The sequence below is a fragment of the Papaver somniferum genome, chromosome 10 (genome assembly GCF_003573695.1).
Source record: "Papaver somniferum cultivar HN1 chromosome 10, ASM357369v1, whole genome shotgun sequence".
Taxonomy (NCBI): domain Eukaryota; kingdom Viridiplantae; phylum Streptophyta; class Magnoliopsida; order Ranunculales; family Papaveraceae; genus Papaver; species Papaver somniferum.
Window position 1 is genome coordinate 122,406,892 of NC_039367.1, and position 27,523 is coordinate 122,434,414.

A 27,523-nucleotide genomic window follows, 5' to 3' on the forward strand; every position below is an offset into this window, starting at 1 on the left:
TGTTGCGGATTTTGATATGAAAATGGCCTATGGTGGTAAGTTGGTTGATGCTGTTGCAGGTGGCAATGGCTGTGACTGCTAGAGGAAGCAGGTGCTGCTGGGAAGAATGGCTCAAGGAAATGATCGCAGTCGTGATGAAGCTGACTTGGAATTGCAGGTGCAAGCTGCAATGGAATGGAGTTGATGCAGATGAACAAGTTCAGGAGGAGCTAAATTGGTGGTGAAGCAGTGGTGGTATTGAACTCGTTGAGGAGATGCAGATGGTTTGTTGTGCTTGTGGGTATGTTGTTGCAGTAAAAGCAAGAGTTGCAGCTCAGATGGAGTTGTTGCTGTGCAATTGCAGGATGCTATTGCTGTTGGAGTTTTGAACTATGAAGTAACTGAGTCATTGCAGTTGTAGTTGGTATTGCAGGCAATTGCAGGACTGAATGGTTGGTGTTGTTCGATGGGACTGATCATGAAGCTGATGTGCAAGAATACTTCTGCTGGTGGATGAGGTTGCAGTTGAGTGTTTGTAGCTGAGAAAGTGGGTATGAACTGTGCAGAATTTGGATGGCCAGGTCATGAAATGGTGCAACACTGAAGATAAAGGGTTATCATGGCACCGCATTATGTTGGCATTTGCAAAATGGATTTGGCCTAGAGCTGAGTCAGGTGACTAGCACCGACTCAGATCTGACTAGAGTTATCTGACATCACTGAGTTAACCCAGACTCGACTGACGTTTCATTGGTGAACGGCGATCACCTGAGGTACTTTCCCGGTGAGTTTCCGGCCAATTTCTGGTATGGAACCAGTTTTCCGGCGATACCTTTTTTAGCATATTTCTTACTTGGGCTTGGTGGGATTCTATCTATTGGACCTTGGAAGACGAGACCTAATTTTGGGAACAAGAGGATCTATAAAAGAGAAATCTTTCTATAACTTTATATTACATCTACTTGGAGGTTTTGGAGAGAGCCGGATATCGTAGGGTTTGCTTTGGTTTATTATCCTCTTCTTTATTTTTATTAAATGATGATGAACTCCATAATTATGAGTAACTAAAACAATCTTTGATTGAGGGTGATTTCAAAACCCGAACTATGAACCTACAATTGATATGAAATAACTCGTTTTCTCGTCATTGTTTCCGTTATTGTTTGATTTCTACCATGCTAATAATGCTCGTGGATTGTTCCTTAATTGTTTAAGTTCGAAATTAAATAGTTATGTCACAATCTTATTGCTAATTTAGATTTTCTTCGACCCGTAATTGTCTAGAGAATTAAACACAAGTAGCGATATATGGGTATTGATGATGGGACTTTGTTAAGTACCCATATGTAGAAATTGACATTGTTAGGTGATTCAAGCTTTTGAATTCATCACTAGGAGCAACCTTATCTCACAACACTTAGAGCATTTGTTTAAGTCACTCCTAGTAAGCGTAACTCTAGGAAACTTGGCAAGTAGAATCCGATAGTCGAGCGCTTCCGTATCCGGTGAGCTTAGGAGATAATAACGGGATAGTTGAGCGTACCAATTATCCTAGGGTTGTTAGTAACGAGATAGTGCGAAGAACGTAGTTATATGTCACTTTGGTTTATATTTCGTGGTCGAGAATGAATCCTTAATCAATTCCATCTCATATTTGAATAAAATTACAATTTTCAGAATTTTCTACAACAAAATAATCTTGCTAAGAGTATTTGCATAACAACTTTTGCTTAACACACCTCCCTTGGGACGATCCTTCTTCCATATATTACTTGCTAGTGTAAAGAGAAGTAGAAAAATATTATTTGCGAGTTGACACCTCGTCATTGCACATACCTTTTTTATACTCTCCAAGCAAGTTCTTTTTCTTCCTAACAAGATGCAGGTGAAAGATGATAGTTACTTGTATATTGTATCCCAGCTCATAAAAACGCAAAATCTATCAATTAACTCACGACATACGTTCTCACATAAGTTATCCCAGATATTCTTCCAGGATAAAAACCTAACACATCTTTCCATCATTCTCATAATATTAAAACTAGATCCTCGATAGTCGCCTCCAACATAGTACGCGTTTTTAGAGTATGAAAAAAAATACAACCAACATCGTCAAATCTGGATCCATCCTTGAAGCAGTTCTTTACACCATTTACAACATTCCTCTCCCCACGTATAAGATTTGGCGGTGTTACATTCTAGGAAAATAAATTTTTAATTGAACCAGACACCATATAATACAAAAATAGAAAGACACCATATAATACAAAAATATAAAGAAAAAAAAGTCATAGTTAGAAAAGTAAGATTTTGTCGCAAGCAAGTAAAATGGGTACTAAATAAAGCAATCTTAACCCAATATTAAAATGATGCCCAAGTTCTAAGGAAATAACTTGGAAGATTAATTTTATCTAATAGGATTTACGGCGGGTTAAGAATTCCAATTTTAAAGGCCCTTATCTAAAATCTTGGGCAAGTATGTCTAAATTAGTATCTCCAACGAGCTTAGATTTAAGAGTGCATCTAAAGCTAACCTATCCATGTTAGCTAATGTTGTACAGAGGCTAGTATATAATCCTAATACCGTCTAGCATCATTTACTAAAAGCATAAGTACTCATTCAAGAGTTTTACCCTGATAAACACCAATCTCTAGTTTTTGGATTTGGAAATGTATAAGCGAATGTCTAACTCTTGTAGATCAAAATAATACTTGGGAGGTCGAAATTGGGAACTCAATTAATATCTGGCAACATAATTGGATTTTCACCCATCTTTAAACTTATTATAGTTGAAGAACTTAAATAATCAAAACCTAACATTTGTTGATGATCTCATGGATATGACAAGGATCTTGAACCTAATGCTTCCATAGTTCCTTTCCATATGGTTAATTGTACTCCCAATAGTAACTTATTACATGATAAAGCAAAATAAGAAGGCGAAAAAAAGGATAACATTAGATGGCCTTCTAAGACCATGCATAGAATTCTCTGTCAAGTCTATGTATGAAAAAACTGAATAACCCATCATACATAACAAGATATCCTCGATTAACTAATTATTTCTGAAAGCACCGATGGAATCTGAAAGTAACCCACGTAATCAAAATTTCCCTTTGGAAATATTGTGTGATGTTTTACTTACTAATCAAAGTTTAGAAAGATTTATGTATCGGGTTAACCCATTTTGCACCTTTGGTTGTAAAGAAAATGAAACAGTATAACATTTTTCTCAACTGTCACTTTGCTACATCAATCATATACTAGAATCTATTTTTATTATACGTTCTAATTGTTATCTATGCTAAGATGTATAAAATTTATAGGACTGGTTAAAATGTAAACCTAAGTATGGAAGCGACAACCACTAAATGTTAGTACATTTGGAAAGAGACATGCAACATATGTTTCCTAGAAAATAACTAAGCATCTTTAGAAAATTCTCAAAGACATGCTTGGACCAGGTCATATGTCTCAGAATATTACAAGATATTGAGGTTCTAAACAACCAACAGAAATATCTATATTCAAAGTGGTAACAACTTGAAGTGAACCAGCTAAAAATCAATATAGATGCCTCGTGGGGTATCTAAATCAACAATTTCTAGTTTTGCATTAATACTATGAAACAATGTTGATATCTTTGTAGGGGCTAGAGAATGAGCTTCTAGTACCCCACTTCGGAAGAAATAGAAGCAGTAGCAACTCTCCGAACAATTTTATGAAAAAAAAAGATTATAAAAAAATAAAATTATATACAAGGGGATTGCAAAATAATCTTGGGTTGTCTCAAGATTATGATCAACTGGAAAAGTATAGCTATATTATGCAAATAATAATAGGGCAATCCATGAATGTTTTGAGTTTCATTTTCATTCCTAAGTCAGAGAACAAAACACTACATGCTATAACCAAGGAAGTTAAATATTATCGATGTACTTTCAATTGGAAATTAAATATTACGTCAGAAGGTAAAACAAAACTTGTGTTCGATGTCTCCACTATTTTAAATGCACCAACTTATATACTAGCCATATTGGATAATTTTTAATATATATTTATGATCTTCAAAATAAATAAATTAAATTAATAAAAGCCAAACAAAATCTACCAAGTTTGTGTATTATGAATTTTAGACGAAACCTCATAGTGTGATTTTATTAATCATATGAAAAGAAAAATAAAACAGAGAGAGGAGGGCATAAGAGGAAAATTTTATTAATCGAATAAAAGAGTAGAAGAGATTTATGATCTTATTTTTCATTGAAAAGTTGAAGATGTGCGCTAAAAGTTGGAACCGCCACCGACTGATTGTTGTAAATCGCACCACTCACATATTGATGAACGAATAAATTTGTGATCAAAGAGAAGAAATCCCCTTGCCACTTAGGCCCATGAGAAAACTCATAATCTCTAATCGAGTATTCTAGATAAGCATGACTATGATGAAAAGTCATTAATACAATAGCTTAAATATCTGCAAAGAAATCCTTGCTCGGATCTGATTGTAGAAATAAAAATAAACACACATCAATCGGAAATTATAGAAATTAATATAATTAAGATAAAAAAATGGGTAGTTAGCTCAGCTGGTCATCCCCGTTTCCCAAAAATTTCATGCGTTCCAGAAGTTCCAGGTTCGAGTTCCCAATGACCCAATCCCGCAGATGCGGCATATGACATGGAAGGTAGAAGCTTGCCCCCTTGCGATATAATCATCCCCGGCCCTATCCGCTTCGAATGTGTTGGTCGGTTCTTCATCCTCATGAGGCTCGCTGGTAGGCTAGCACGACAACCTGTTCCTCATCTTTATGAGGCTCGCTGGTAGGCTAGCACGACAACTTGTTCAACTAATGTAGTACGTTGTTGGAGCTCAGCTTGTTGCTAGGCTTCCAGATAGTTTCTTATAAAAATACTTTTTATACAATAATTTACAAAAAAAATAAAGATAAAAGATGAAAATATCTTTTTCCTTTTTCTTACTCTTTCAATACGAGAAAAAAATCTCTACATAAAGAGAGACCCACGAAGATTGAGAGCTGAGAACTGTTTCTTTAGGCTCTTTCCTTCTTCTTTCTTTGTTCCGTCTCTTTTCCTTCCTTTCTCCTTTTCTCTCTTATTTCTCCTAGAGACTACAGTTTTACTCAATAACTACCAGTTCTATTACTGATAACTACTGATATCCCATGGCAGAATCCTTGACTCAAGATCAGATTGTAGAGTTTCAGGAAGCTTTTTGTCTTTTTGACAAAGATGGAGATGGTATGTACTACTTTCAGTTTCAAGATAACTGTGAACACATAAATCTCGAAGCCATCCACGTGTTCACAAACAATATTCGCATACATTCTAATTATGAAATCGCACATCGTATATGTAAAGGGGATGATTATATCGATTCATTGACTCTAAGCCTTCGGGCTTGTCATTGTGTAGTCGAATATTATCATGAATAATGTTCGTATAAAAGGGGTAAACAGAGAATCAAACATAAATGTAAAGCACATGACGTTCAATGCTGAATGTAAAGTGCTGAAATATAAATGAGACAAAGATTTACGTGGTTCGGCACTAAGGCCTACATCCACGGGGTTGGTGTTTCACTATGTATTGGATGATTACAAAGATAGTCAAATTACTTTAGAGTACACATAGGTCTGTGGAAGTAGGGGGATCACTTACTCTTCCTATTTCTCTCTCCTATATTCTCTTATCTTTTCTCTGGATCGGTCGACCCCTTATCTCTTAGTGGAGAGGGGTATTTATAGGGTTGGAACGTGGGTCCCACTCCTGAGGTGCCGTTGTAATCTTATCTTCTTGTGATTTGTGCCCATTACGCAGAGGTCTTCGGCATATGCTGCGGCCTAAGCTTGAATACGAAGGGTTATCCTCACCTCTTCCACGAGCTGATTGACACGTGTATATCTCTTTGGTATTTAATGCGGGTAGATGGATGTCTGCTCGTGTCATACAAGTGTCTCTTTGTCTGGTCACATCTGTGTCAGTCAAACTTCCTCTCAGCCGTTGATCTGGGATCTTCCTCGGGATTGGTTGTATTAACACCCAAGGGATATTATCTGGTGCTCCTCTAAGCCATCATACCTCTGTGATCCTCTATCCCTGACCGTCAGATCTGCTGACCGGTGGCATCTTATGATGAGATGCTTGTTATTATGTTTTGATATCTTGTTTTGCATGCCTTCCACGTGTCTCTTTCTGTACACGTGGTGGATGATGAAAGGTGTACATACAATTTGCCCCTCTTCTTCTGACTTGGGCGCATTTTGCAATTTAGAAGAAGAAAAGTCGTCCTACATGTTTTATCTCTCCTGAAATAACTTCCCCTATAAATACAGGCACGTTCCCCACTTTGCATTAACTTTCCCCATAACTGATCCTTGGTACGAGGGACAGTTATTGTCTTCTCTAGCTTTATAAATAGGAAAGAGAATGTGGAAAAAAAAACTTTTATCCTCTTCTTGTCATTGTTCATCCTCTTCTTGTCAGTATTCATCCTTTCTTTGTTTTCTATTCTTGTTCTTTAGTCATTTATTATCGTCATTCTTGTGAAGAAGATAACATCATTCAATTTTCTGCCTCTTTCGCTCTCGACTGTTGTTGCCCCTGTATCGCAGACAACTAGCTTTTGATATCTCCGATCCTCCTTTCTTCGACTGTGGTTGGTGCTTGTCGTCCTCTTATATAAAGGTATGGGGTTTTTCATTAGCTGCTCATCATTGATTTATTTATGTATCTACCCGTTTATTTCCTGCTGCTGTATTCTTGGCTTTGTGATGAAGAACACACATGTCGAAGCATATATGCTTGCCTCTGTTATTTGTTACAAATTCTGTGAGTTTGTATCTAAGTATTATCCCTGGAGTTTGATGGAGTATTTCTGGTTATTTTTAGTTCTTAGGGTTTTTAATGTTTATCCGGATGAACCATCAATTATGGGTTTTTTGATCTTTAGTGATCTCCTCGTATTCTTCTCTAAACTGTTTTTGTGTTTCCTTGTAGATATGTCTGATCGTCCGCGGGCTCCTTACCAAACCCCGCCGTCTAGTCCGCCAAGATCCCCTCCGCGTCGAGATTCTGACAGATCTCCACTTGGGGAAGGTCCTTACAAGTCTTCGCAATCGGATCCTCGGGGTCATATGGTTTCATCTTCCTATGGTGCGAAGGTTGTGCCTACTAAGAAAGAGGATGTGCCGAAGGGTCCTTCTGGGTTTAGGTATGCTGTTAACCGTGCCCCTTCTCGTCCTCGTGAAGATTGTAGGAGTACGCAGTCTCCCCCTCGTGATGACTCTAGGAGTACGCGGGCTCCTCATCCTCGTAATGAAACATTGGATGTTCCGCCCCTTCGTTCTATGGCTCCTCCTTCAGTGCCTCCGCAGAAATCTTTGCCGCCTCCTCCCACGGTTTCTTTCAAAGGGAAGTACTCCAAGGGTACTATGTCGAGAGCTGATCCGTCTAAAAATCTTCCTTCTAAAAGGAAAGCTTCGGAATTGAGTCCTACTTCTGATTCCGAAGACGAAGAAGAAACTGTCCCCGTGATACGCAACATTTCAGTTGGTAAGAAGAAGGTCACTTTCAAGCATATTGATCTTGAGATGTTCAAGGAAAAACATGAGCTTCAAGCTTTTGAGGGTCGCTTCTATGCCCCTGACGATGATATCACTTACAAGCTCCTTGCTAAGTATCAGTTTGACGAGTTTCATCTATTGACTACTGTTGGAGCCTTCGAGGCGGGTCTCATGTTGCCCCTATATAAGTCGGGTGACTCCTTTTATTATGACGTGCTGGCTAGTCGCGAAGGCTCTTCCACAAACACTCATAATCATTCCGTGTCACAACTATCTGGGAATTATCTTCGTGCACTGAAGGAATGTTACCTGCGAAGCAAGGGAGAGACTATGATGACCTGCTATGTTCCAAATCCTGCTGAGAGAGAGTGGTACACTCCTCAGAATTTTAACAGCTCCTTTGGGGATTATGTCAACAGTAGAAACCGTAAGCTGTGGAGTGTTAGTCCTCGTAACATTGCTGCTCCTCGTGGTGAAATTCGTCTTTTGAGTGAGGTGAGTGATGCCAAGCTGAAGTATGTTCCTGGTACTGAGGGATCTGCTAAACGAAAACTCTTTCCTGCTCGTGAAAGGATTAAGCCTGACCATGATTATGAATGGCATGCTACTGTTATTGAGGTAGTTTGTCCTTGGGCTTATGGTTGGATTCCTGGTCCGCGCGGTTGGTGTCCTTCTGAAAACAGCAAGCCTCGTGAAACTCCTCCTGCTCGTTATGGAGATTTCTGTCCTTGGCGTCCGAATTTCGCAGGCATGAATTTTCCTTACGCTCTTGATGTCGTTGATGGAGATGAGGAGGAGGGTTCTGGTGCTACCCATCCACCGAAGAGTGCTGCTGCTGCCAAGGTATAGTTTCTTCTTATATTCTCTATTCTATTTGCCCCTTTTTCCTTGCTTGAAATAATTTTCATTTTTGAAGTGAGGGAAAAAAATGAGCCTTTGTGGGGATGTGTACTGGTTTGTAGGTGTCGAAGAAGAAGAAACTTGGACCCAAACAATCTTCTACTGTGGTTACCGGTGAGGCTGAGGTTTATGAGGAGGTTACGACTCCTATAAACGAAGGGTATGCTGAGGATGAAGAAATGTCCGATGGAGAAGAGCGTACCGATACTTCTCACCCTGATGACGAAGGTGGTAATGGTGAAGAAGAAGTTGCCGCGGGTGGTGATGGTGAATAAGAAATTGCCGCGGGTGGTGATGGTGAGTCTAAGGGTAATATTACCATTGGTGGTACTGGCGGGGGTGGATCTGCCCCTGTTGGCGATAATATTGTTGGTGTGGGTACTCTGCCCGTTATTTCCCCTGAATTTTCTTTTGGTAGGATATATTCCGCGGGGGAATCCTTTGATGTGAATGCTGCCATGGGTCTTGCCGAAGACTTCTCATTGATTTCCCCAAATGACGATTGGGATGTGCTTGGGGATATTGGTAAACAAGATGCCACCGGTCAGCAGGCTGAAAACGCCGGTGGTCATGCTAAGGCTGGTGATGTCGAGACTTGCGCGAGTGAGGGAAGAACAGTCAAAGGGAAGTCTGCGGTTGAATCTCCTTCATAGGATTTCCCTTACTCGCTAATGCCCGAAGGCGAAGATGCCATTTTGGCTTGGCTTAAGAAGAAAAATCTGATGTTCGTCCCCAACCCTGCCCCAATGGTCCCTGGTGAGAAGAATTCTGACGCTTATACTCGTCAGATGATGCAAGTGTCTTATGAAGTCCGCGTTTCTGAGATGTGGGAGAAGAATCTGAGAGCTTTAGAAGCTAACCTAGTGGTTGACCCTCCCTCCTTTGTTGCTGATATGATGTCCATAGCTGATGGGTACCAATACGGTTTTCCCCAGCAGCGTGTCTTAGAGGTAAATCCTTGTACTGACTCCCTCATGATATACGAACATTGTATTCTTCGCGATATCCGATCCCTTGGGTATAATAATGTTTGTCGTTTGTGACATAGATGATGAGGAGCGAACAATGTAACCATATTCTATACCAATTCTTTAAAGCAAAGTCTTTAAAGTTGGAGGCTAAGCTTCGTCATAGAGAAGAAGAACTATCTGCGGACGAGATGGAAATAAGTGAACTGAAGGGTCACCTGAAGGAAAAGGAGCGGCTGGGTAATGCCGAGGAGAGTCTCCGTTCGGAACTTGCTATAGTCCGCAACGAATTGGAGCAAGCTCGCAGAAATGTATCGTCCCTCACAGGTTCGTATTTTTTATTGGTCTTTTACTCCTCGTGATTCCCTATTTGTACTTTGGTGTTCTATCTCAGTCTCCCCACCCTATCTTCAGTGGGTGGAGTCCCCGAGCTCATATGGCATCGGAAAGAAAGGGAACGACAGAAATCCCTCATTGCAGAGTTGGTGGGTAAGTTGAAAAGCGAAGTCGTAAAGTGGAATGCTCGTGCTGATGAGCACAACGCCTTAACAGCTGAGTGGCGTGAAAAGCGAACACTGATGGTTGATATGCAAAATAAGTACAATCATGACCGTCGTCTGTTTAATGATACGCTGCTATTGACGCGTGACAACCTGCGTGATACTCGAGGACATGCTTCGGACTTAGAGGATAGAGTGCGCTTTTTGGAAGGAGAGTTACAACAGGCTCGTTCTTTCTTAGGCCCCGGGGTTAGGGATAGTATGCTGCATCTTTCCTAGGAAAGAGATAATGCTAGGGCTGAGGTTGGTGCTCTTAGTAAAGCCCTAGCAACGTCTCGAGCTGATGTTGCTCGCCAAGTGGAATCTGAAAGAGATCTTGAAGTGAATGTGTATCGACTCCATAAAAGGATGGGGGAGATGAATGACGAAGTAAACCATCTTCGTCACTTGGATTTAATGAAGCAGGTAGACTTAGACGCGAGTCAATTTGCTCTTACGAACCTTCAAACGGATTATAAGAAACTATCCGACGAATATGACTTTCTTGATGAGGCTCGGGACGCAGTTGTTAATGAGTATGAAGAGGCTTCGGCTAATGTCGAAGGTATAACCTCGTTTTATCGAGTGTGATTCTGTTATTTCTTCGTTTTAACCCCTTGGTATTTCTTGTTTTCAGCACTCGAGGGACAGCTTCACGCAGCAAATGATGAGCTTAAAAAAACTCAATCTGCCTTAGTGAAGCAGGAAGGACAAGCCAACTATTTCAAAGGTTTGGACGCGTCTCGTGAGGAAGCAGCGGAGATTTCCTCCAAAGAGGCGGAACGCCTATCTGCATTCCTGTCTCAGGCCAACCAGCGGACCGCTGTTATCACTTATAAATCTCGATGTTAGTTGGATGAAGAGACTAACAAAGTTCTAGATAAGATTGAACTTGATCTTAAAGTCGAACATGGTCTTGTCAAGAATTATCCGCGTCGTCCCCTTCCCGCGCCCTTTCCTGGTTCTTCTGGGCCTTCTTCAGGTGGTAGCGTACCTTCATCTCGCAGAGACAACCCTGTTGATGGATCTGTATCGTCCAAATAGATTTATTTTATTAGTCATAGAAAGTTGATCCTTGTTGATTATATAATTTCGGATCATTTTTTGATGTGTTTCCTGCTTTATCTTATTTGCTGAACTTGTAATCAACTCTTTATGAAATGGATCATCCTTTTGGCATACCTGCGTTATCAATTCATTTTTATTTTAAGTATTGTGAAGTGTTAAACTAAAAATAACTTGTAAAAAGTTGAGAGTGTTTGGGTGCGACACCGAAGGTAAATACCTTCGTGATCCTCTTGAGACTTGTCACCCCGCTGGCGAATCCTGGGCCAGAGGATTCCCAAACGGTGGGGGCCGAGGCAGCGTTCTAGGATATGGGATGCTTATTTGGAATATTTACATGCACCCATTCCGTCGACCCGCTGCCTTAAAATTGGTTGGGTATCTTTTTCTGCTGGGTGCCTTCCCCCTGGTCTTACATTCATAGATGATAGGGGAGCCCTGAGAGATTGTAGATTAACTACTTTCCCAAATATTGTTAATTTATTATGTAATGTACATGCGTTCACCCAGCGGGCCTTTTGACCATTTCGTTTGCTTGAAGATTTCCCAAAAAGTTTGTTTGATTGATAGGTTGAGGCCTGCTACTCCTCGTCCAGAGATCGAAACATGTAAAGCGGTTACGCTGCCTTCTTCTTCTGGTATTCTTCACGCAGATGCAAAGCTGCGCTGCTCCTATGGGTAGTACGGTTTGAGCCATTTAGCATTCCAAGGGTGCCGGAGGACCTCGCCTTTCAGATTGCGAAGATAATAGGAACCGTTTCCCGAAATGTCGTGTATTATAAAAGGTCCTCCCCATGTAGGTGCTAACTTTCCCCATTTCTTCTCTCGTTGATACTGCGGGATTGTTCTTAGCACATACTGCCCTTCTACAAAATTTCGAAGCTTAACCTTTTTGTGTACTCTCTCGCTAATCTCCGTTGATAATTTTCCATCTTTTGAAATGCTGCTTCCCTCCTTTCTTCCAGGTCGTCCAGTCTCTCTAACATCATGTATGTTCTGAGATTTTTCTCCCATGCTTCGGTCTTTGTGGTTGGCATGAGGATCTCTGTTGGGATGACTGCTTCAGCTCCATAAGTGAGGAGAAATGGGGACTCCCCAGTGGCAGATCTTCGTGTTGTCCTGTATGCCCATAATACATTGTGTAGCTGTTCACACCATCGCCCCTTGTGTTCGTCTAATTGCTTTTTGAGGATAAGGGCGAGGGTATTGTTAGTAGCTTCCGCTTTTCCGTTTCTTTGAGGGTATATGGGGGTGGACTTGTTTTTCCTTATTTTGAAAGTGTCGAAGAGCATGTCTATGTTTTTCCTATGTAATTGTTTACTATTATCGGACACGATTTCCGCTGGTATGCCGAACCTGCAAATAATGTTTTGGAATATGAAAGTAAACACGTCCACATCTCTGATCCTGGATAAGGCTTTGGCTTCCACCCATTTACTGAAGTAGTCCGTGGCTACTATCAAAAATCGTCTTTTCCCTGATCCTTCGATGAAAGGCCCAACGATATCTATGCCCCATTTTGAAAATGGCCACGGACTATCCACAGAATTCAACGTTGTTGCTGGTGCGTGTATCTTTTTAGCGAAACGCTGACATTCTTCACATCGTCGGGACATTCTTGCAGCATCTTGTATCATTGTGGGCCAGTAATATCCTTGCATTTTTGCTTTGTCGGCTAGTGATCTCATGTCGCTATGATTCCCTGCGTCACCATAATGGATGTCGTTTAGAATTCGATGCCCCTCTTTCCTGGATAATAAACGTAGTAACGGTCCGAGGAAAGATTTCTTGTACAGGACCCCATCCCGAAGATCATATCTTCCTACTTTGGAGAGTATTTTCCTGGTTTGTTTATGATCCGCGGGTAAGGTTCCATCCTTGAGAAACGCATGGATCATCATTCTCCAATCATCTTCGTTGTTGAAATCTTCGTATTGATTTTCTCTTGACAGGATATCTTCTTCGTCAAAATCGTTACGAATGTCTTCTCCCACCTGATCTTCGATATTTTCTTCCACTGTATCTTGATTTGTAGCAAAGGAAAATTGTGATGCAATCGAAGGCTCGTATACCCTTGTTATTTTGATAGCTTCGATACTCTTGTCCTTCAGCATGGATGATATATATGATAGGGTATCCGCGTGCCTGAGATCCCTTCTACATAAATGCCGGAACTTGATGTTCGGAATTTGTGATGCCAATGTTTGGACCAATGCCATGTAAGCTGAGAGGGTGTCGTCGTACACATTGTATTCGAGCCCTATTTGCCGTATGACAAGGTGCGAATCACTTGTCAGTCTTACATCAGTTACCCCCATCTCTATTATCAAGCGGAGGGCATGTACGACTGCCTCGTATTCGACGATGTTGTTAGTATTCTCTTTGAATTCTAACCTGAGTGCCTGTACGATCCTTTCTCCAGTTGGGGTGGTGATGACAATGCCTATTCTTGCCGCTTCCTTATTTTTGGAACCATCAACGAAGACTTCCCATTATCTTTGACTCGCGGGTTCGAGGACATCAACTGGATCCTTGCTTTCCTCGTCGGCTTCTGGTATTCCCCTAATCTCTTCATCGTTGTCCAGGGGGGAGGTCTGCTAAGAAATCCGCCAATACTTGGGATTTTTGGGAATGTTGAATTTCATGAATGATGTTGAATTGGTCTAGGTGGGTGTTCCACTTGGATATTCTACCTACTTTTCCCGCGCTTTTGAGGACTGCTTCCAGTGGTGCTTTGCATGGGACGCGGATGAAGTGAGTTAGGAAATAGGTTCTCAGCTTTTGAGTAGCCCATACTAATGCCAGGATGAGTTGTTCGATCTCCGTGTAATTCCTTTCCGCAGAATTGAGGGTCTTGCTGACATAATACATAGGCTGTTCTATCTTCGTATTGGTTTTGACCAACACTGCGCTAACTGCGTCTTCTGTCGCTGCTATGTACAATGCCAAAACCTCATCAGGATCAGGCTTCTGCAGGATTGGAATTGAATCCAGGTATTCCTTGATTCTTTGGAATGCTTCTTCACATTCTGCGGTCCATTCAAACTTACTCCCTTTTTTGAGAATATTGAAAAAATGTTTGCATTTGTCCGAGGATCGGGCAATAAATCTGCCCAAGGCTGCTAAGGACCCATTGAGTTTTTGCACTTCTTTTAAATTCTTCGGAGATGGCATTTCCACTATGGCCTGAATCTTCGCGGGGTCTACCTCAATACCCTTTTTTGTTACCAGATATCCGAGGAATTTCCCTGAGGTGACACCGAAGGTGCATTTTTCTGGATTTACTTTCATGTGATGTTTCCTCATTGCTTCGAAAATATCTCTCAGGTCCTGGTGGTGATCTTTGCGCAGCCTACTTTTGACGAGCATGTCATCAACGTAGACTTCTAGGGTACTACCAATCCATGACCTGAAGATAGCATCGACCATTATCTGGTAAGTTGCCCCTGCGTTTCGAAGTCCAAAGGGAATTCTAGTGTAGCAATAAAGGCCATGCGGGGTGTAGAATGTTGTGTGTAGTTGATCTTATTCTGCCAGGGCTACTTGGTTGTAACCAGAATATCCGTCAATGAATGACAGCTCTTCGTACCCTTCCACTGCTTCAACCAGTTGATCTATGCTCGGTAGGGGATAGCTGTCTTTTGGACATGCCTTGTTGAGGTTAGTAAAGTCGATGCACATCCTAACCCCTCCATTTTTCTTAGGAACGACGACCATGTTGGAGATCCATGTAGGGTATTTGACTTCCTTGATGAAGCCTGCTTCTAGTAGTTTCCTAAGTTCTTTTTCTACTGCCTTATGATACTCTGGTGCAACTTTTTTTATTTTCTGCCTGAAAGGTGGCGTGCCTGGTTTGATGCGCAGCTCGTGTTGGATTATTTTTGGATCAATCCCCGGCATGTCTCCTAACTTCCAGGCGAATACATCCGCGTATTCTTTAAGTAATTTGGTTAAGGAATCTTCTCTTTCTTCATCCATTATGGTCCCTACTTTGATCATCTTCGGGTTTTCTTCCGTTCCTATGTTGATTTCTTTTACGGGCTCCACTGGTGTGAACACCGGCTTCGGGTCCCCAAGGACTGGGACGTTCTTTAATTGCTATTTGGTATGTTTCTGTCCTTCGTTGGCTGCTGAAGTACTTGCCTCTGTGTTAAGGACATTATCATCTTTTGTCAAGCCCTTCCCTGCGGTTTCCTTGAGGAACAAGTCTATGGACTTTTCTTTCGCAGCTTCTTTATTTTTGATCCTTCGGGTTTTTCGCTGCTCTTCCTGTTCATTGTTGATACGATCCTGAGTGGCCTGGCACTCTTTTGCAGAGACCCGATCTCCCTTGATTTCCATTACTCCCTCGGGTGTAGGGAACCTGAGATATTGGTAGTAAGTTGCTGCCATCCCTTGAGTTTATGTACCCACTTTCGTCCAATAATGGCGTTATAGGGGGATGGGGCGTCTACCACGCTGAATCGTGTTTTTACTTTCATGGGCCCAGCGTTCACCTGCAACACGATGTCTCCCAATGGCTTTGTGGGCGCTCCGTTGAACCCGTAGATGGTGTAATAAGAGGTCATCAGCTGTTCATCATGGAGCTTCATCCGTTTGAAGGCGTCGTATAATAGAACGTTCACTGAGCTTCCCCCGTCGATGAGGATCTTTTTGAGGTTACATCCGACCACTGGTAGTGTGAGGACCAAGGGATCGTTATGGTCTTCCATATATTCTTCGATATCTTCAGTATCGAAGATGATAGGTGCGTCCATCCACTCTTCGTGCTCGTCCACCTCTACGCCATCAATCTTATATAATTCGCAGTGGTCTTCGAATTGCTTTCGTAGCCTCTTTCCTATCTGCGTTGTAAGTGAGGGCCCTGCGGCTTCGGAACACGAGATGGTGTTGATTGTGCGGTTTTCCTCTGCAAGTTGGACTTGCTTGGTTCGTTTGGATATGTCCTCGGTGACTTCCTTTCGTATGTATTGCTTGAGTTCGCCAGCATCAATCAATTTTTGGATCATTATTTTGAGGTTTTTGCATTTCTCGGTCTGGTGTCCATTGAAGTAATGATACTCACAGTAATCTTTAGACTTCTCGGTCCTTGGGGGCTGTTTTCCCTTAGACCACGGCCACTCCAAATTTTCCCTTACTTTGATCTCTCGCAAGATCTGAGCGTAGCTAGCATTGAGCTTCGTGTAAACCTGATCTTCGAATTTTCGATCGTCTTTTCGTCGTTCATCTCTTCGTTCCTTCCTATCTTCATGCGGTCGTTCCACTGAGCTATTTATTTTGGCCCCGCTGGTTTGTTCTGCGGAATTGGTACGGTGAGACCTCTGCGTTTGTGCCCTCGGGTTCTCACGCTGGATTTCTTCAAGACGAGCATACTTTTCAATAATTATTCGAAGATGTCCTTCTGTCTTAGGTACGCTTCCGTGGATCTCAACAAATAGTGGACTCATTCGGTCTAATCCACACTTATAGCAGTTGATGCTTACTATGGGATCCACACTCCCGATGGCTTGGCAGATCTTGTGCATCTGTTGGTGTATTCCCTCGTGTTCTCCTTGTAACCAATTCCCAGAGAAAAAAGTTTATCCATTCCGGTGTTGACAGCTTTGTTGTACATGTAGGTTCTCAAGAATTTCTCTGCGAGTTGATCGTAGGAGTTGATGGAATCAGGCGGCAGGTTGTCAAACCAAGAAAAAGCAGACCCCTTCATACTTGATGGGAAATACCTACAGAGGACGGCGTCGTTTTGACTCCATCGTGCTAAGATACGATCATAATACCGGATATGTGCCGCGGGATCACTGGATCCGTCATAGCATTCAAAAGTTGGGACAGGGCACTTTAACGGAATGGGGGTATTTTCCAGGCGATGAGTTAGGGGCGTGGAGTTAGCTTCTTTAATCACCTCTTCAAGCCTTCCTCCGCCTTGTCTGGATTTTAACTGCCTGATCTCAGCCATCATCTCATCACGCAGCTCTTCCATTACGCGGTAATGTCCCACGTTCTCATGCTCAGTTGAGCGTTTCTTTCTTCGAAATTCACTGTCATAATAGTATAAGTCTTCGGCGGCATATTCCGGATCGGATGCACTGCTTCCGCTAGCGGCGTTTGCTAGGATGATTCTTCGGTCTCGATTAGGATCTGGTGCCTTAGAATTTGCTTCGTCCAGTTGTTGGCTAGTCTTCGTGCTTTGGGCAATCCTATCTTTCAAGTCTTGGTTCTCTCTCGCCAGAAGAGCTACGGCATCTGCGTAGACCTGCTGGCTCTTTTTCAATTCTTCGAGCTCTACCATCAGTCGGTGGGACTGGTTTGATCCCTGATTGGGAGTTCCGGCTTGTACCCCTACGGCCATAGTTCCCCCTTCGTCTATTGTGTGTATTAAGGGTGGTAGAGGATCAACTTCAATTGTTGGTATCTCCAAGTTTGGTCCCCTCGGTTGAGCTTCCACCCGCGGTACTAAAACCACTGGTATGGTTTGATTCTGACCGTTGGTTGACGGCATTCCGAAGACTGGTGGATGTGCGGGTTGATGTGTCATAGATTCTTCCACCCCTTCTCTTTGTTGATGTATTTGGTTTGAAACCAAAGTCTTGTTAGCTTCTGTAGCCTGGAGGGCCGCAACAGTTGCGTTGTTCTTTATGGCTGCTGCTTTGAGAGCCGCGGCTGCAATGGAGTTAGTGTTCATAGGTGAGGTGATTTCCGCAACATCCTGCCTCTGAGTAGCTGTTTTAGCTTTGTCTCCTTTCTGCTTGCTTCGGGTCATGATCGGGGTAATCCTCGGTGTCTCCTTTGATGAGGCTTTGGTTTTTCCTGCCTCTAGTATCTTTTCCATTTTTAGTCTTTTTCTGCATAGGGGAATAAATAAAGAGAATCAAAGATATCCACGAGGATCGGGTTAGTGCCATTCGTATCCGCAAAATTTGTGGAATAAAAGGAAATGAGCTTCCCAAGGGCCTTAATAAAAGAGAAACATAAAGACTCCATCGGTCTAGTTTTCGCAATACAAATCCTCTAATAAACAATCAAGGACCTTGTTTTCAGACTACTTTTGAAAAGGAAAACTCTTGAAAAGGCAGATCCATAGCGAGAACTCATGAATCTGGATTATTAAGTCTTAGTTTTAAAAGAAAAACGCCTCACGTGCAAATATGTGATAGATAGCCGTGGATTTGTCTGCTTTGAAATGGTGTTTGTGAAAATGAAGACCATGAACCCAGAATAAAAAAGGTTTTGAAAGCACGCTGAACCCAGAATAGGGCACAACCATAATGCGCGTTTAAGGTGAAATCACAAGATAAGATAAATCTTTTACCGGGACAAAGTCCCTGTTTCTAGCGCCAGATTGTGAACACATAAATCTCGAAGCCATCCACGTGTTCACAAACAATATTCGCATACATTCTAATTCTGAAATCGCACATCGTATATGTAAAGGGGATGATTATATCGACTCATTGACTCTAAGCCTTCGGACTTGTCATTGTCTAGTCGAATATTATCATGAATAATGTTCGTATAAAAGGGGTAAACAGAGAATCAAACATAAATGTAAAGCACATGACGTTCAATGCTGAATGTAAAGTGCTGAAATATAAATGAGACAAAGATTTACGTGGTTCGGCACTAAGGCTTACATCCACGGGGTTGGTGTTTCACTATGTATTGGATGATTACAAAGATAGTCAAATGACTTTAAAGTACACATAGGTCTGTGGAAGTAGGGGTATCACTTACTCTTCCTATTTCTCTCTCCTATATTCTCCTATCTTTTCTCTGGATCGGTCGACCCCTTCTATCTTAGTGGAGAGGGGTATTTATAGGGTTGGAACGTGGGTCCCACTTCTGAGGTGCCGTTGTAATCTTATCTTCTTGTGCTTTGTGCCCATTACGCAGAGGTCTTCGGCATATGCTGCGGCCTAAGCTTGAATACGAAGGGTTATCCTCGCCTCTTTCACGAGCTGATTGACACGTGTATATCTCTTTGGTATTTAATGCGGGTAGATGGATGTCTGCTCGTGTCAGACAAGTGTTTCTTTGTCTGGTCACATCTGTGTCAGTCAAACTTTCTCTCAGCCGTTGATCTGGGATCTTCCTCGGGATTGGATGTATTAACACCCAAGGGGTATTATCTGGTGCTCCTCTAAGCCATCATACCTCTGTGATCCTCTGTCCCTGACCGTCAGATCTGCTGACCGGTGGCATTTTCTGATGAGATGCTTATTATCATGTTTTGATATCTTGTTTTGCATGCTTTCCAAGTGTCTCTTTCTGTATACGTGGTGGATGATGAAAGGTGTACATACAATAATCTTATAGTCGGGCTCTCATTAGTGTTTTTGATTGCTTTTTAATTCTATCCTGTTGAATTAATGAGGTTTGTTTGGATTCTGTCTTGATATTGACATGTATCTTTTATACTACTTCTTTGCATATCGTTTGAGACTCGTTTGGGATTAACCTTGGATATTTAACTGTTTTGTTACGAGGATCACATATATATCATCTATGCTTATAACAGTTCTACTAGATATATTTGTTACTTATGGCATATATGGGTTATGTACTTTAACATCTCTCTTTCTCAATTGTCTGATAATCATCTACATAGATACTGTTCTACAGAATGATACTCATTTACATAGATACTGCTCTACAGAATTTCGTTTTGCATATGGTGAGATATATTCATGATTAATGACCCTGAATTGGTTTGATTTATGTAGGTTGCATTACCATTGAAGAATTAGCGACGGTTATCTGTTCTCTTGATCAAAACCCCACTGAAGAAGAGCTTCAAGATATGATAAAAGAAGTTGATGTTGATGGAAATGGAACTATTGAATTTGGAGAGTTCTTAAGTCTCATGGCAAGAAAAATGAAGGTAAACCCCACCCAAAAATTTTGCACAAAATTGGTTAAAAAGATCAAAATCAACAATTTCTGGGTGAAATGGACAGTTAGATTTTGATACTGTTTAAATGGACAAAAATGTAAAAATAGGCAGGATGTAACCAGTTTCATTGCGCCCATTTTCAAATATTTTTTTCTTATTTTTAATTTACACAGCATGTATCCAGTTTCATCCTTGCTATTTTTTAAATTTAAGCTAAGATGAAACCAGTTTCATCCTTACTATTTTTTTTTTGGCCATTTCACCCAAACTATTATTTACTCGTCCATTTGAACCGTGATTTGAAAATATTTGGACAAATAACCAATTTTCCGAAAATTTTGATGTCGTTAACTGAAAAGTTATACTACGAATCGTTTTTTATATATTTTTTATTTATACCCAATGAAAAGGAGGGGATTAATATATACAACATAAATAATTTTTGTTTATCTTTAATTTAATTTATAAATAACAGGAGACTGATGCTGAAGAAGAGCTGCAAGAAGCTTTTAAAGTATTTGACAAGGATCAAAACGGATTCATTTCTGCTCCAGAGGTGAATATTACATATTTTAATCTACGTACATATTTTTATAGGTATTCATATATCTAGTATTAAAATTGAAATATTGATTAGATATAACTACTCACCAACTTTATCCCCTGGTATTTGATGTCTTTCTTGCTGATGACATTATGAGGAGCTTAAACCTTATCATCATCATCATTGATGCAGGGCATAGTACAATTTCAGAAGATTCCGCTTAGAGGTTTGGTTTCCATGGTTTCCTAGTTTCAGTCTTTCTTATTTTTAGGATTCTTTTAGATTTCCTTTTAATTTTCTGTTTCCTAGTTTAGTTATTCTTCAAGCCTATATAAAGGCTAGATTAAGTCTTGTAAGAGCTATCTATTACTCAATCAAATTATTAAACACAAAACTTATCTTTCTCTTCTTGCTTGAATTCTCTTCTCTTCTTGCTTATAGCAATCTAGTATTGCTTTCTTTTACCTTGTTCCACATTAGTTGGTATCAACCGCTTAGTTTTAGGTTTTCATCCTATAACTTGATCCTTTACATCGCTTCCGCAACACCTTTCAGTCCTTTTTTAGTTCCTTTTCGTATACAAAAAAAAAAATGACTGCTCAACCAGTTACTTTAGCAGCAATCGAAGCTCTCATCAAATCTCATACCGAGATTTTGGCAAAAAAACATTACTGAAGCTCTTGAGAAGTCCATGGAGGACAAATTAGGGTTAAGAGATACCAAGCTTGAAACCATGCAGAATCAACTTTTGAAGGTTGCAAAACATATAAATCTAGATTTGGATATGCCTGAGCTTGTAGACTTAGAAGGAAAAACTAAAGAAGATATACTTCAGTTTTTACAGAATGATGAAGTACCTGAAGATGTATTGCGTACTTTAAACATTAAGAAACCGTATGAAGGTTTCATAGGTCATTCAAAGAAGAAGATAGTTTCTCCTGCACTTGACAGTGATGATGAAGATGAACATGAGAACGATCTAGAAAAGAATTGGATTGAAGAACGACGTTTAAAAACTGGTCACAACCCTTACAGTTCTTTACCAGAATATAAACTAAAAGTTGATATTCCCAACTTCTCTGGAAATTTTCGTATTGAAGAACTAACTGATTGGTTCTTTGAGTTAGAAGCTTTTTTCGAATTCATGGAAGTCCCTGAAGATTCTAAGGTCAAACTTGTGACATACAAACTCAAAGGAGGAGTTGCATCTTGGTGGGATAAGATCTGTGATGATCGTAGAAACGCTAACAAACCGAAAATACGTACTTGGAAACGTATGAAAACTTTGATCAGGGATAAGTTCTTACCTAGAGACTTTATGCAACAACTTTTCATCAAATTACAAAACATTCAACAGGGGGCACGAACTGTTGAAGAATATGTGTCAGATTTTTATAATTTGGTCGCACGAAATCAACTCAAAGAATCTGAAGAACAGTTAGTTGCAAGATTCATTGAGGGACTGAATAGATTAATACAAAATGGTATGACTCAATCAGTTTTTACTATGGTCGAAGCTGTGCAGCAATCTATTAAGATAGAAAATCTCCTTCTTCGTTCTTCTAGGACTTATCCATCCAGACAAGGGCGTTATCAAAATAATTCCAGGGGTACCAATTCATCTCAAAACTTTTCTCCAGATATTGTTTTGACTATTACCAGGCCTCCTTATGATGATGTTAGCCAATCACATCGACAACCTATCCATATTGTGCCTTATACTCCACCTATGGCTACACCTATCTTAGCCAATCCAGTTGATCTTCAGCCGGGTCAGCAGTCTCACTCTCTGCAACCAACTCCTCCTACTACAGGGAATCGGTTTCATAACAGGCAACAACAATTTCCACCGCAACAGAGAACTACTAATACTTATGCAAAATTTCGTGGAGATAAGTGCAATAAATTCCAGCAATCGGGGCACACGTCTAGTGATTGTCGGAAATTCAATGCTTTGATTGGTGAACCTCAGTTCATTAATGAAATCACTGGTGCGCTTAATGAGTTCGAAGATGAAGACTCACCTGGTGATGACGATGAGTTTGTTGGGATGATTCGTCCATTATTTCTTACTCAACAATGCAAGTCTCAGAGACACAGTATCTTTAAATCCAGATGTTATATTGGGGGTAAAATCTGCAAGATGATAATTGATAGTGGCAGTGTGGATAATTATATTGTTGATCATGTAGTTAAGAAGCTTGAACTACCAGTAACTTCTCATCCAGAACCTTACACTGTAGGATGGGTTAATGCCTCTAGCACACAGAAGATTACTCTTCAGTGTTATGTGTCATTCTCTTTTGAGGGTTATGAAGACACAGTTCTATGTGATGTCATTAATATGACGGCAACCCATCTTCTTCTTGGCAGACCTTGGCAATACGATCTTCACGCGGTTCACAATGGATTCGAGAATACTTACACTTTTGTTCATAATGGGAAAACCAAGGTTCTTAGTCCATCCAATTCCACTTCAAACTCTTGTGCGCATACTGATGCTGTCGTAGCCACTGTTATTCGTTCTTTGCACCCACAACATTCTTTACATTCCCATGAAGATTCTAAGCCTATGATTGAGTTTCCTGCAAAGGTGAAGCCCTTATTATTTCAATATAATGTTTTATTTCCAGATGAACTACCAACTGCATTACCTCCTTTACGGAATATTCAACACTGCATCGATTTTATTCCTGGAGCCTCTTTACCAAACCAAGCACACTATCGCTTGAGTCCTGTTGAGCATGAGATATTACAGGGACAGGTAAATGATTTGCTTACAAATGGTTTGATACGACCTAGAAACAGTCCTTGTGCCAGTCCTGCCTTCTTGGTTAGTAAAAAAGACAATGGATGGAGGATGTGTATCGATTGCAGAGCATTAAATCGCATCACCATTCATTATAGATTTCCGATCCCGCGTATTGATGATATGATTGATTTACTGTCGGGCTCTATTATTTTTACTAAGTTGGATTTACGCAGTGGTTACCACCAAATACGCATTCGAGGTGGAGATGAGTGGAAAACAGCATTCAAGACACGTGAAGGTTTATATGAATGGCTGGTCATGCCATTTGGGTTATCTAATGCACCTAGTACTTTTATGCGACTTATGAATCAGGTTCTCCAACCCTTTCTCAGTAAATTTGTTATTGTCTATTTTGATGACATACTAATTTTTAGTCGCAGTGAGCCAGAACACCTCCAACATCTTTCACAAGTGTTTCAAGTTCTTGCTGACAACTCTTTATATGTTAATTTGAAGAAGTGTACCTTCATGGATTCTTCAGTAACATTTTTGGGATATGTAATTTATACTGATGGTATTCATGTCGATCCTTCTAAAGTTCAAGCAATTGAAGATTGGCCAGTTCCTACTTCTATTCGTGATGTTCGTAGTTTTCATGGTTTGGCTTCTTTCTATCGAAGATTTGTGAAGAACTTTAGCTCTATTTCTGCACCTTTGACTGACTGTCTCAAGAAGGAGAAGTTTGAGTGGACGGAAGCAATGGATAAAAGCTTTATTCTTCTTAAAGAAACGCTTTGTACGGCACCAATTCTTGCACTTCCGAATTTCAACAAGCCTTTTGAAATAGATTGTGATGCATCTGTTGTTGGTATTGGTGCAGTATTATCACAGGAGGGTCATCCAATTGCATATTACAGTGAGAAGAATTCAGATGCACAAAAGAAATGGTCTACATATGAATTAGAGTTACTGGCTCTTGTTCAATCTCTTAAGCAGTGGCATACTTATATTATACATAGGGAATTTGTTGTCAACACTGACAACCATGCTTTGAAGTTTTTGAATACTTCTGCTAAAGTTAACAGAATGCATGATCGATGGCTTTCCATACTCAACAAATACACTTTCTCCGTGAGACATAAAAGTGGCAAATTGAATCAAGTTGCTGATGCCTTAAGTATAAGAAGTCATCTATTAACTACAATTCGTAATGAGAGGTATGCATTTGACTATATCAAAGACATTTATCCAGAAGATGAAGATTTTGGCAAACTATGGGATCAATGCAGTTCTCAAACTCATGGGGTTGATGATTTTCTTATACAAGAAGGTTTTCTTTTTAAAGGGAATCGATTATGTATTCCTCAAGGGTCTTTACGTTTACATCTTATGCGAGAATTACATGGCAGTGGTCTTGGTGGTCATTTTGGGAGAGATAAAACCATTGCCCTAATTGAAGAAAGATATTTCTGGCCATCTTTGAAGCGTGATGTACAAAAGTTCGTACAAAAATGCATGGTCTGTCAGAGAGCAAAGGGTACAATTCAAAATACCGGGTTGTATACTCCTTTACCAGTTCCTGATGCACCTTGGGTTGATATAAGTATGGATTTTATACTTGGTTTACCTCGTACTGCTAGAGGTAATGATTCTGTTATGGTCGTAGTTGATCGTTACTCTAAAATGGCTTACTTCGTGGCTTGTAAGAAATCAACTGACGCTTCTAATGTTGCTTCTTTGTTCTTTAAAGAAGTAGTAAGATTGCATGGGGTTCCAAAGTCTATCACTTCTGACAGAGATACCAAATTTTTGAGTTATTTCTGGAAAAGTTTATGGATGCGCTTAGGCACAGTTCTACAATTCAGCACAACTTCACATCCGCAAACTGATGGACAGACTGAGGTTGTTAATAGATCACTTGGTAATTTGATTAGAGCTAAGTGCCTGGATAATATTAAGCAGTGGGATGTGTTATTGCCACATATGGAATTCGTTTTCAACACTTCTGTGAATCGTTCTACTGGGAAAACTCCATTTGAGATTGTGTACTCTAGAGTACCTAATCATACTCTTGATTTGGTATCCTTACCCACCACACAGAGTACAAACACTGCAGCCGACTCTTTTGTAGACAAAGCAACTGAATTACATAATGAAGTAAAATCTAAACTGGAGAAGTCCAATTCTAAATATAAAGAGGATGCTGATAAACAAAAGAGGTTTAAAACCTTCAAGGAAGGGGAGCTCGTGATGATACATCTAAGAAAAAAGAGATTTCCAGTGGGTACTTATAACAAAACCAAGATGAAGAAATATGGTCCTTTAAAGGTTTTAAAGAAGATCAATGATAATGCTTATGTTATTGATCTACCAAATGATTGGAATATCTCCAACACATTTAATGTTCAAGAGATTTTTACGTTTCATGGTGACAATGAACTTCTGGTTTGTTTGGACAACTCGAGGACGAGCTTTACTCTAGAAGGGGGGACTGATGCAGGGCATACTACAATTCCAGAAGATTCCGCTTAGAGGTTTGGCTTCCATGGTTTCCTAGTTTCAGTCTTTCTTATTTTTAGGATTCTTTTAGATTTCCTTTTAGTTTTCTGTTTCCTAGTTTAGTTATTCTTCAAGCCTATATAAAGGCTACATTAAGTCTTGTAAGAGCTATCTATTACTCCATCAAATTATTAAACACAAAACTTATCTTTCTCTTCTTGCTTGAATTCTCTTCTCTTCTTGCTTATAGCAATCTAGTATTGCTTTCTTTTACCTTGTTCCACATTAATCATATACAAATACCATTAATTATATAAGTTGGTTGAATAATGTTGTAATTATGCATAAACACAAATACATAGGAACAGTTTGAGTCACGTGATCCATTAGGTATGAGACAGGGAGAAACCGCGTCCCGTACGATTAATTTGGTTAGTCCAAATGACCGGATGAAACATAACGAGTTTTCTTTGAAGGCTATTATTGGGGCGTCACATTCCATTAGAGGGGCGTCACCTAATAGAACAAAAACGGGTCACCCAGAAGTAATATAAAAAATCCCTTATCTCAAATAATTTTGTAATGACCGAATAATCCTTTAATTAATTTTAATTTAACTAGATAATAATTAATTTCTACGGTTGGAATCGATCCAAACCTGGACGTAAAACCAATTTCTATGGTTGGAATCAATCAAAACCTGGACGTAAAATCAATTTCTATGGTTGGAATTAAAAGGAACCTGGACGTAAAATTGAAATTTACGGCTAGGTTGACGAAAGGAAAATTTAGTAAACTAAACCTAGACGTAAAATTGAAAATTACGGTTGGAATTCAACTAAACCTAGACGTAAAATTGAAAATTACGGTTGGAATTCAACTAAACCTAGACGTAAAATCACTTCTATGGTTGGAATTAAAAGAAAACTGGACGTAAAATCGGATTTTACGGTTGGAATTAAAAGAAACCTAGACGTAAAATGAGCTTTTACGGTTGGAAACTAGTCCAAACCTGGACGTTAAACTACATGCAAATAAAATTTTACGGTTGGAATTAACCCTAACCTGGACGTAAAATCACTTCTACGATTTTTAAGTTTTATTTTAGTTAAAGGATAAGCTAGACATTTTGTATATGTGTTAAGATATCCCATAATTACTTTTTTGGACATTAAAAATCCAAATAAAACCCCTCTATTGAAGTGTGACGCCTCAATAATGGCCTTCTTTTCTTCTGTTGGTCGATAAAAGAAATTGGTACTGATCAACTTAGTATATTCGTACCATCTCTTAACTTTCTCACTGTATTCACCGGCTTCCCGATTGGAATTTAAACTTTGAAGTTCCAACGTGTGTAAGCATTTTTAATAGATAACACTAAGTACCCATTGTCTCGTACAATGAGCATATTAGCTGGATTATGTAATTATATTAATTACTAGCATTTTGGAACTCGGACCGCTAACGCTTTTGTTTATAACTGCGAATTAGCTGTCTTAACTAAGATTAACTAAATTTCTGTTTGTTTATTTTTTTTTTTGGTAGTTGAGGCACGTTATGATCAATCTTGGAGAAAAATTAACTGATGAAGAGGTGGATCAGATGATTAGGGAAGCGGATTTAGACGGCGATGGCCAAGTTAATTATGAAGAATTCGTCAGGATGATGATGGCTGTTTAATTAGTGTATCTGAATTATAAATTATTTCGATTATTTGGTATAAAGATGAAATTTGTGGGAACAAAATATATGAATAATTCAATTTAATTCGTTTTTTCTTTCCTTAGTTTTTTTTTTTTG

At 39.9% G+C, this 27,523-nt stretch overlaps 1 protein-coding gene across 2 annotated transcripts; it reads left to right on the plus strand.

Annotated features, from left to right (window-relative positions):
• The first annotated feature begins 5,166 nt into the window (after window positions 1-5,166).
• LOC113319594 (calmodulin-like protein 11) lies at window positions 5,167-27,403 on the plus strand. 2 transcript variants are annotated; one of them, XM_026567845.1, is made up of 5 exons: window positions 5,167-5,242; window positions 7,553-7,555; window positions 19,759-19,916; window positions 20,404-20,484; window positions 27,269-27,403. In XM_026567845.1, exons 1-5 carry the CDS (start codon window positions 5,167-5,169, stop codon window positions 27,401-27,403), a joined length of 453 nt encoding a protein of 150 aa, XP_026423630.1. The 2 variants fall into 2 exon arrangements, with proteins under 2 accessions (XP_026423630.1, XP_026423629.1); XM_026567844.1 differs by lacking the exon at window positions 7,553-7,555.
• The last annotated feature ends 120 nt before the right edge of the window (window positions 27,404-27,523 follow it).

Excerpts from the sequence above, each read along its gene's own strand:
- LOC113319594 (XM_026567845.1), top strand. The coding sequence starts at position 5,167 with ATGGCAGAATCCTTGACTCAAGATCAGATTGTAGAGTTTCAGGAAGCT. Across the intron at positions 19,917-20,403 it reads TCATGGCAAGAAAAATGAAG|GAGACTGATGCTGAAGAAGA; the intron begins GTAAACCCCACC and ends TATAAATAACAG. Across the intron at positions 20,485-27,268 it reads GATTCATTTCTGCTCCAGAG|TTGAGGCACGTTATGATCAA; the intron begins GTGAATATTACA and ends TTTTTTTGGTAG.